General features: G+C 43.6%; 1 protein-coding gene across 1 annotated transcript in view; it reads left to right on the top strand.

Moving 5' to 3' along the window:
- Window positions 1-4,929: 4,929 nt before the first annotated feature.
- Window positions 4,930-11,176, top strand: part of SIAE (sialic acid acetylesterase) — a 51,614-nt gene continuing 45,367 nt past the window's right edge. Inside the window, exon 1 of the mRNA XM_064482175.1 lies at window positions 4,930-5,196. Coding sequence (XP_064338245.1) covers window positions 5,169-5,196 — 28 coding nt within the window. The 5' untranslated portion in view covers window positions 4,930-5,168. The remainder of the gene's footprint in view (window positions 5,197-11,176) is intronic.

Genomic DNA, 11,176 nt, shown 5'->3' with positions numbered 1-11,176 from the left:
CAGCCCGGCTGCTGATGCGCTGCAGCCACCCCCGCCCCCGGCTGTCCCCACGCCCGGCTCTCTGCCCCTCCAGCGCGGCGGCCCCGCTGCGGGAGGCTGGGAGCCCCGTCAGGGAAAGGGGAGAGCTGGCTCTCAGCAGGCAGGTGTTTGAAAGCCTGTTCCTCTTCCTCGGGAGGAGGAGCAAGCATCGTGCTAAGCCTGCCCGGGCCTCCATGTCGCTCTAGGAATCCATCCCTTCTCCATCCCCCTTCCGAAAGCTGCCAGCTTCGCCGAATCCTCGCTCCCTCTTGGCCCCGCCTTCTCAGCCGTTGCGGGACCCCGACTGGCATAGACGCTGGTTTCTGCTGCAGCTTCTCTCCCGGAGGGATGGGGGCGAGCGCAGACGCTGTGTGAGGGATGGACTCCCGCCTGTGTCTCAGGATTCCTCTCTGCTGGTCTCACAGAGGAGACCATGCTGACTGTTCGCTGGACTCCCCTAGCTCCTGCCTCTTCCCAGCTGTCGGGGAAATGGGTGCGTGGTGCCACTTATTTCCAACCTCTCCAAAGCCGGAGGGAAGGCAAAACCAGACAGGGTACCCCTTCCCACTCCTCCCCTTCCTCTGGCCTCTGAGTGTGGGTTTGAGGTCCGTTAGGGAAGGGTCCCAGAGAAAAACCACCTCGAGGACTCGCCGTAGTCTGCTCCTGAGAAGGAGTCTGTCCTGCAAGACACTGTGGTTGTTACAAAATAGGGACAATTTTAAAAAATCATCCTTGGATATGGCAGGTAAGAGTGGCCATAGTACTACACTGTGCACATTTGCCCGGGGATTTCACATTCTTCCCCTCTACTTTGGGTCATGTTCCAATATCATTTTAGCCAGATATGGTGTTGGTAGCAAAGGTTTATTTATTTAAATTTTTTTTCTGTTTTCAACTTTTTTTTTGTTAGTTTGCATGCTTACTTAAAAAGAAACAGTTTAAAAATAGATTCATTTTATTCTTATTTATTTTTGAAGGGGAAGGTAATTAGGTTTATTTATTGATTTACTTATTTTTTTAGTGGAAGTACTGGAGATTGAACCTAGGACTTCTACCACTGAGCTATACCCTCCCCTCAAGACTTTCTTTAAAACAGTCAGACTGTTACATTTGGGTTTGTATGCTCTTGGGTAGAAGCAAACCCCAGGTGCCTAATCCTGGTTGTGTCACCAGAGGACCAGGAGCTCTGAGCTTCATGTGACCTCTCTAATTTAAGACAGATACTTCTTCCTGAGACTGTGGTTTTTGAAACAGAGCTAAGTGGAAATAGGTGAGCCTTTTAACGATTTTTCCCTGATTGGAATGGACACATCCTTTCTTTCCAGCATATGACTCCATACTTCTTCCGTCAGGCAGCTCTCCTTGACCTGTTCTTTTCCTATGCAAAGTAATCCTCGTGGAGAGGGCCTACCTGTCCCACCCAACTATTGATCTGACAGCCTTATTATGAGTTTCCTGATACATAGGAAGGAGCAACACACTCGTATGTGGTATATGTTGCCTCTAAAACCCAAAGAGTCCTACCAAACATCGTGCCTCTTTTTTGTTGGTAGGTGCAACCAATTGTCTTTTACTTTAGAGAGTATATCCTGATGTGAACTAGACCACTGGATCCTTAGGAATTTCACTGACGTGGCAAGTCCTTGAGCTTTCTATCATGATACCGATGTAATGGACTAGTGTAGTGTTCTACAGGATGTTGCGACAATCAAGGTCTATCCAGACTACGTTCTGACAAAGCGCAGGGGCATTAACAGTGGAGGATGCTGTTGTCCCTGCCACTTGAAGTCAGTTTGCTTCCTACTATCTTTGGTGACAGGACTGAGGAGTGGGGAAGAATTTATTAGGCTAATATCTGCATACCAGCTTCCAAGGGCTGTGTTGTCTTGCTCCAGCAAAGTTACCACATCCAGAATCAGCTGCAAATGGCATCACTGATTAAGTGTGTGATAATCTAGAGCCGTTCTCCAAGACCATCTGTTTTCTGAAAGAGCCAGGAAGTAAGTTAAATGGGGATGTGGTTGGAATCACACCTTTTCCTCTTTCAAGTCTGTAATGGTGGCACTAACTCTGTAATTCCTCTGGGATGGTTTCTAGCTTTCTTTTGGGCTACTAGCTCAGCACAGGGGAGTGGGTTGGGGGTAGCACAGTTCTAGGGCCTTCTACTTAGCCCTGCTTTCTGGCCATATTAGACCTCACCCTGTGGGTCAGAGAACCAACAGGGAGATTTTCCCAGTTACTAAGTGTATCTGTTCCAAATACACCTTCTGAGACTGGGAACCGTGAGATAGATCCATGGACCACTGAGTGTGGACGGAAACTTCTTCTCTTACTTGACTTTCATAAGCACAGTCTGGCTAGTGAACCAAGGTGGCATTTCAGGTTTTAGGATGAGGGTCAGTTCATTTCATTTCTCAGTCCTGTGAGGAATGGAGTATCCTCTGGGAACTCCTGAGGAAATATGACTTGTGCGTGGTTGAGTGGGTTGCATATAATAGATCCATTTCTCATGTTCTTTAGCATTTAGACCTCTTCCTCTGTCTGTAGAATGCCAGGGAAGTTCTGACATTTCAGTCTTGCTGGTGATAGCTTACTGTTGAGATTGGCCAATCTATCAAAGCTTCTTCCTAAGTGCTCAAACCATGACATTAAATCCTAATTCCCAGTTATGCATCCATTTTGAAAGATTTTAGCTAATCAAGCCTTAAATTATGTTCTTGGCCTGACAACCTTAGAATCAAGTTAAATAGATGTTCCCCGACTCCTGTTGATACTAGTTAGTGACATCCTGCAATTCTTTTGGCAGATAGTCTGTCTCCTCCATCACCACTATTAAATTCCAGAACATTTCCAATATCCCTGAAAGAAGCCCTGTTCCTATTGGCAGTTAATCCCAATTCCTGCTACTCTCATCCCTTGGAAATCACTAATCTATTTTGTGTCTCTATGGAATAACCTATTCTGGACATTTCCTATAGCTGGAATCATACAGTATGTGGACTTCTGTGTCTGGCTTCGTTCACCTAGCATAGCGTTTTAAAGATTCATCCGTGTTCTAGCATGTAACAGTATTTCATTCCTTTTTATGGTAAAATACTATTCTATTATACAGGTTGTCCCTTGATATCCAAGGGCGATTGGTTCCAGAAGCCCCATGTACACCAAAATCTGTGGATGCTCAAGTCCCTTATATAAAATGTTGGGAGTACAAGGAATACAGTCAACACTCCATATCTGCAGATGCAAATCCCACCAGTATGAAGGGCTGACTGTGTATTTATTGGAAATAAATCTGGGTGTGAATGCACTCCTGTAATTTAAACCCCTGTTTAAAGGGTCAACTGTATAGATATACCACATCTTGTTTGCCTGTTAATCAGTTGATGAACATTTGGGTTGTTTCCACTTTTTGGCTATTATGAATGATGCTGCTATAAACCTTCATGTACAAGTTTTTGTATAAACATATGTTTTCCATTCTCTTGGGTATACACTGAGAAATGGAATCCTGGGTCATATGGCAATTCTATGCTTAACTTTTTGAGGAACTGCCAGACTCCATTGAGTTTTAGAATTCTACTCCCAAGTTTGACATTTTTAAGAGCTTTTCATTTCCTGAATGTTTACCCTTTGAAAAAAAATTGAATGTAATGTCGTCCCTCTCTGAGGGTATCAGTGAAATTTTTGAAAAGGATTTCTTCTCCCTGCATAGTCTGTCTCTCAAAGTTAATTTAACTTAATTTTAAAAAATCTCTGTTTTCTGTTAGAGGCTTTGCCCAAATGTCTATGTCTCATAATCCTTGGCTGATCAAGAGTGATTTTATTCAGGAATGAAGAACCAGAAGACTGACTGGATCATTCTCACCATTGTGTGGGTGGTCTTGTTGACTTTGAGTTTCAAAGTGATTTGATGGGCTGTTTGTTGAGAAACTCTCATGTCAGTTATATTAGGTCAGATTCTTCAGAGAAGGACCTTCTAATTGCTCATCTGAAAGGTAGAATGCTCTGACGGATGAATGGTAAAGAGGCCTGGACGTCCCTGGACTCATGATTCTGTGTGCACGTGGTCACTCCACACTCTTCTTTGGGTGTGGTGCTTCTGTCCTCAAGGGGCCCTCTGTGTCCCAATCTGGGGGCCGTTCTATTCTCTCTGGACTGTAAACCTCCAGATTTCTGCTAGGATGGCGTGAGGGGTAGGTTCCCAGTGGCGTGGAGTGGGAAAAGGAATCTAAAATCTAACCGTTGCGCAAGTAGCTCTTAACCCATCTTCTTTTATTTGGCCTTCCTCCTGATACCTCCAGTTCCAGTGCTAGCTGCTACCGCCTATTCCAGGGAACTTTGCGGTGCAAATTGTGTTGATTCTTATCCTCACTTTGGGTTTGGGATTTGGCTCTCTCGGTTCAGCTGAATCTAGCTTCCAGCTTCCAAAAGTTGTTGATTTTGCCTCTTTTCCTGTTGCACTAACCATGTTTAATGTAAAAGAAAAATTCACCTGCTGTTGTTTTAAAGGGGCTTCTGGAGGATACAGAATTAGATGCATGTGTTCAGTCTTCCATCTTAATCTAGAAGTCTGCAATCCACCCTTCTAGGTGAAAAAAACTCTGATATTTTGATCCTCATCTGAATTAGCCACCATCTAATCAGGGAGCAAAACCCACTGTACTTATCCTAATAGGCAAGGATTTAGCATAAAGAGCTGCTAATCAGGCGTAAAGAGCTGTCAGCATGTTGGCAGTGACGGAAAAAGCGAACAGAGAAAACTCAGCTGTTGAGGAGATAGAAATCGCAGGAAGCAGCTACCACTGCTAGGCCTGGAGGCAGAAAGAAAGGAAGTTTGGATTGTTAGAAACTCCGTGAAAGGGCCTCACAGAGCTGAAACCCAGACCTCTGAGGAGGAACACCGCTTGGCCGGGGCCGGTGTCTCCGAGGGGCTGGGATGAGGCTGGCGTGGCTGTGGGAAAGCTGGATTCTGCTGCTTCTGGCCCGACCGGCTGCTCTGGGGTGGGGAGGAAGTGGGGTGACACCGACAGGCGGAGGAAGCCGGCAGGAGGTTGACAGAAAGGAGCATGTCACCCTCTCCCTAACGGCCTTATTGTCAGAGTGTAAATGAGGTCCAGCTCGCAAAGGAGAAGCATGGAGCGCAGAGCCCAATGCCAGCATCACAAAGCCAACTAGGAGGTAAGCTGGAGGCTGAGGGGTGATAACTTAATGATGAGTATTGTCTATTCTTTGGGGCACTTGGGTTCACATGCGTCCTGCTAAGCATATGTGAACCTGCAGACAACAGTATCCACTTTGTGTTTCTACCTTCTCACAAAGCCACTGTCACTGTCTCCCCACGTGAAAAGTCCAAACGTCGGGGGTGGTCTCACTATGTCTGAGATGTATGAGTTACTGATCAAATTCATAGTCCCATCTGAACATTCTGTTTCTAAACACTATCTTTTGATTCTAATTTTCCTTCAACTGGTTCAGAATTGGGGGTAGGACGAGAGGGATACCATATATTGACTTTAAACACTAACAGGTGTGCATGTCCTCAGCAAATTTAGCAGCTACCCTGACGCTTTGCATTCACCCCGAAAGCAGCGTGAGTTCCAGTTGTTCCACATCACCCACTTAGTATTGCCTGACTTCGATGTTGCCTATTTACAAATGAGAAATTATACATCACTATTGTTTAATGGACATTTTCCTTACTGGGGAGGCTGAACATCTTTTTGCCATTTGCTTATTGGATTTGGGTTTCCTCTTCTTGTATTTTCTTCCTGCCCATTGGTCTAATTTTTTCTTCTTAATGGTTTGCAGGAATTCATAAATATTTTTTTTGATGAAACGTATTTGAAACATACAGATAAGAATAGAGGATAATATAAAAATATTCATGTTTCTATCCCTCAGCATCATTAAATTGTCTTATTTGTTTTTATTCATTGTCTTACTTGCTTCAGATTAAAAAATGAAAGCAAAAAAACATACACAGTGGGCACCCCTTATCTGTGGGTTCTGTGTCCATGGGTTTTGCATCCGTGGATTGAGAGAGCCACTAAGGGTCTTGAGTATCTGCGGATATTGTTATCCGGACGGGGGTCCTGCAACTGATCCCTCACGGATCCTGGGGGACGACTGTATACATCTGAGATCCTTTTGGTTCCCTCTCCAGTCCTATCTTCCTGCTTTCCTCCCACAGTAATCACTATCGTGAATTTAGTGTTTACCATTCTCATGCACGGTTTTTATACTGAGTAGGAGTTATATTCTGGTTAACTAATCTTTTGTTAATTTTATGCATTTTGAATTGCAAATCTCTCCCTCTCATTCTGTGCTGTGTTTTTCACTTTGCCTATGGTGTTTTTTGATATTTGAAAGTTTTAAATTTTAATGTGATTGTATTTATCAGATGTTTTTCTTATGGTTTGTGCTTTTTGTGTTGTATTTTTAAAATCCTTCCTCTGTATTTCTGTACTCTTTTTGCGGATTATGTTTTATCTCCCTGATGAATGTCTTATGGTCCTTGAGAAAAGGATCATGATTTAGGTACTTCTTTTATCCTCTACAATGTTAATTCCAGTAACTCCCAACTGTTAGGTCAGAAAGACCCGATGGGCAAACACCAGCTCGTCTTTCTCCACACATCTGGCTGTTGCTGCTACTCTGTTTAGTCACTACCTCATGTCCTTTCCTCTCTTTTCCTTTGGTTTTTACTTTTTATGTCTACATTTTTCCTTTCCATTCTTTTACTATCAGTTGCATCTGAAAACCGTTAAAAATAAAGGGGTTTAACTGGCTCGTACAAGTGGAAAGTCCGCGGGCTTCAGCTTTGAGTCCCCAGGTCATTGATAGGATCACTCAAGAACACACATGATGTCTTTCTGTCTTTTTGCCCTGCTTCCTACTAGGTCAGCTTTATTCTAAAGCTTGCTCTCCCTCACAGCCACATGACATTTTTATGCCTAATTTCAGGATTTTTCAACCTTAACACTAGTGACATTTGGGCTGGGTCATTCTTTGGGATGGGGGTCTGTCCTGAGCGTTGTAGGAGGGTAAGAAGCATACGTGGCCTCTACCCAGTAGGTACCAGTAGCATCCTTCCTCCCCACCCTGAGCTGTGACAACCAGATGTCTCCTGGGGGGTGAAATCACTCCTGGGTGAGAGCTTCTGTCCTAATTAGGTAGGCCTAAGTCACATGTCAAGTCTTGAAATAATGAGAGCCTGCTGAGGGGTAAGAGGGGCTAATTGACTTAAGCCAATCTGGATTTATTTCTTGAGCTGGCTGAACTTTTGATCCAGGTTAGCGAAGAGTAGAAACCAAAAAGAAAAGCTAGGTATTAGTAGAAAGGGGGTGGTGGAAGTGATACTGGAGAGTCAAGAAATGGTCAACCCTAGAAAAATCTGATATGAGGCCCAAAGTGGCAGCTAAGTGACTGACTTCCATTTCATTATTTAATAGTCCATAGATGCAAAGCCCTCGTCATTAGGGCTGCCATTGTACTGTAAAGAGAAGTGGGGAGGGAGGAAGGGAGGGAAGGACAGGGAGAGAGAGATCTACTGTCTGTTTCCAAAAGGACACTAATTCCATCATGAGGGCCCTGCCTCATTACCTCATCTAAACATAATTATCTCCCAAAGTCCACAGATACAGTCACATTGGAGATGAAGGCCTCAACATATGAATTTTGGAGGGGACACAGTTCAGTACATGATATTACTATTTGAAGTTTTGGTAATTATAATTTATTTAGAGAAGAAATAGAAATGCATATGTATCTGTTATAGATTAGCTCTCCCTCATCAGCAGGTATGCCCATCATTGGGTTTTCATACAGATGACATTAGAGGAAGAAAAGAGTTTCTAAATGTGCATAAATATGTCAGAGATTTTCAGATTACCTATCATAGGTCAGGTTCTCTGGGGATGGTGTTTTGAGACCAGTGGTTTAGAGAGTTTGAGTAAAGGTGAAGGTGATTTCCCGGTGAGTGCATTCAGAAACAACACTTGTAAGGATGGTAGGGAAGCAGGAGTGGATAGAGGACCAAGTTGCAGCACAGGCTCAGCCAATCCTACGGCTGGGGGATGGAATGGCCCTGCAGGGTGGTCTCAATTTGAGGCAAAGGGCCAACCTGTTGTATTACTGAAGTGACTAGTTGTTAGATGCAAGCCACGTCCAGGGAGAGTGCAGTTTAAGCTGAAGCAGCTCCCTAATGCTGAAGGTAATTCCTAGAAAGGAAGTAGCCTTCAGTCCTGGGAAGGTGGGATGGGGTGGGATGGGGCCAGGTCTGGGCAGCACACTCTTAGTCTTACGTCACCCAAGCAATCTAAAAGCAAGTGACTCTAAACTCAGGATTGTCAAGATAACACCGCAAGCACCCTGTTTTCCTACCAATTGCTTGTTAGGTCTCCAGGCAATCATGCTTCCTATTGTTGCAAGGATTTCCAGAACAAGTTTTCCTGATGGTCTCCAAAATCGGTTTAATGACTGATTTATCAGACTGAGCCCTACTTCTTAGTAATATGATTTCAATGGAATAAAGTTCCTTAGTTCTTGGTCAAAAGCCTCTTTTTTTCTTGTTTATTTCTTGGTCAGAAGCCTCTGAGACAGATGTTTTCAGGGACAGAGTGGTGGCCGGCTTTCACACCTTCTCCGTTATATCCGACCCCTGGGATGGTGTGTTTCAGCACTTCCGGTGGTGACCTCTCGGTATTGAAGTGTTGGCAGTCCTTTGCTAACGGATTTGGTTCCAAATGTGGTTCTTGAGGCTTTAGTTAGCAGTGACTTCACTACCCAGCCAGCGTTTGCATTTTTGCTCTACACAGCAGAGGCTGCTTACTCCCAAGCATATTTCATTCACGAAAAATAATTTCCCCTTGTAAAGTAGTGCATTTTGCATGTTCAGTCTCTTCTGAGAGCCTTACAGGCATAAATAATTGTCAAGCCCAGTAGCTACATTTGTCAAAAGCACTTCAGATTGGAAATGAGTTTGTCAGCATTGTAAATTGATACAAAATGGGCCATCATTATATGCACATAACAAATATACGGGAGAGTGGGGGGAAGGGATAGCTCAAGTGATAGAGCGCATGCTCAGCACCCAAGAGGTCCCGGGTTCAATCCCCCATACCTCCTCTAAGCGGAATCCCGGGTTCAATCCCCCATACCTCCTCTAAGCGGAAATCAAGAAAACTAATTTCCTCCCCTTCAGAAAACAAATATATGGGGGAGGGAAAATAGGACTGAAAATGAAGAGCCAAAGTCCTAGTCTTATGTTTGTAACCTGCCTTTTAGAAAAATCCTCAGGCCAAGTGAGTTGCATGTAGGACATTAGTACCTGGCTCCTGTATAAGCTTCCCTCCTTCCCATAAAATAAGAACGTGGGAATAATTTCATAGGAGAAAACCTACAGTTTGAAGAAAATATGGTACCTGATGAACTGTTTTCAAATGTTGGAAAACTCAAGTTGTTTTGAGGTGTAGAGAGGAACTGTTGGGTTAATTTTATTGAGAAATTAAGGAAGTCGCTATTTAGTTTGCTTAGGACAACAGCTGTTACAAAAGTGAGTATGTTTAGAGGCAGAAAGACAGCAACCATCAGATTCTTGACTTGGCCTCCTCCCTCACTCACAGGAGCCCTGAATGAGCTTCGTCCACAGTGCAACAGAGAGCACGACCTCCAGATTATGTGGGACTTATGTTTATTACAAAGGACCGATTGCTGCTCTTGATAGAAGACCCTTTATCTCTAGGTACACTGTTCACATGAACGTTTTATGAAAAATTCATGTTCACAAACTCTCACGCCTAACCTCCCACAGAGCAACATTTTGCATGTATTTTAAAAGCAGTTTAAGTTCTTTTGCTCTCACATGAGTTTTCATATGCTCCTAGATGCCAAAGATCTTTCTTTTGGGAGATTCTCATTTTCTTTGTATGACTCCAAGGAACACCATGAACATGGCAATTTATGGGGCAGGCTACTCAAATCTCTGCCTGCCTGTGTTTGTTAACCCCTCATTCACTGTTTTAACAATTTCCTTTCATTCTTGATACTCCCCTAGGCTTTGGTTTTGCCAATAATTTAACAAATGGTGCAGGGTAGTGAGAAGCCACGCGGAGTAAATTATTGTGGTGGGTGTTTGTTGGTTGACTGCCCAGCATCCACTATTTCTTCTTCCTGACAACATTACTCTGTTTCCTATAAGGGACTTCAAACTTCCTTGACTTTCAGCTTGGCTTTTTGAGCAGAAGTGACCCCCTATTCCAAGGGTGGGTTCTGACAGTGATAGGTATAATCTGATTAGCATATTCCCCCACCCCAAATCGCAATGATTCATTCAGGGATGGAGGTACAACCCAATCAAAGCTAATTTGATGGAAGAGATATTTGTTCGGGCCTCTCCATCTTCTGTATAAGCCACTAGAAATACTTCACTCTTTCCTGCTGCATATAAAAAAGGAACTAGATTGTGGACAAAAAACCAAATCTCTATCCTCACAGAGCATACATTCTTGGAGGAGGAAGCAAGCAGTAAACAAGGAGAAAAACAGAAAAGGGAAAATGGTTAGAGAGGTTATAGGAGGCAAGATCTGCATAGAACTTTGTAGACTGTTACGAAGACTTTAGCTTTTACTCTGAGTGAGATGAGAAACCATTGGGGGTTTTAGGCACAGCAGTGACATGATATGACAAACTCTAATAGGATACTCTGGCTTTTGTGTTGAAAGGGGAAAAGAGTAAAACAGGGAGATCAGTTACAACAGCTGTTAGGCTTCAGTACCTTGAAATATTGGTTCCAATTCTTCATTCCTCTTAGTAGGATTAAATCTAGAGATAAAGAGGGAGACATTTCTTTAAAGAAATTGTGAGTGCAGCTTTTGACACATGGAGCTGACTGGACTCAAACGCGTAGAAAACTCACAAAGTTTTTAAGAAAAGCTTATTGGCAGAAGCACTACCAGCAACTAAAAGAGACAGAGGATGTCCGAGATGTAAACATCTTTATGCTCTCAACTTTCTGCAGGCAGGAATCAGGTTGAGAAACTCACTTATCCACCAAAAAGGGAATTTTTTCCAATGCCATTTCCGAGGAAAGATGCATGGAAGATAATGGATTGGATATTAGAGACCTGTGTTTAGCTAGCATGCAGCTCTCTATTGGCAG

This window comes from Camelus dromedarius, chromosome 34 (assembly GCF_036321535.1).
Source record: "Camelus dromedarius isolate mCamDro1 chromosome 34, mCamDro1.pat, whole genome shotgun sequence".
Classification (NCBI taxonomy): Eukaryota; Metazoa; Chordata; class Mammalia; order Artiodactyla; family Camelidae; genus Camelus; species Camelus dromedarius.
The sequence above is the reverse complement of the archived record's forward strand: the minus strand, read 5'-3'. Positions and strand labels throughout refer to the sequence as shown.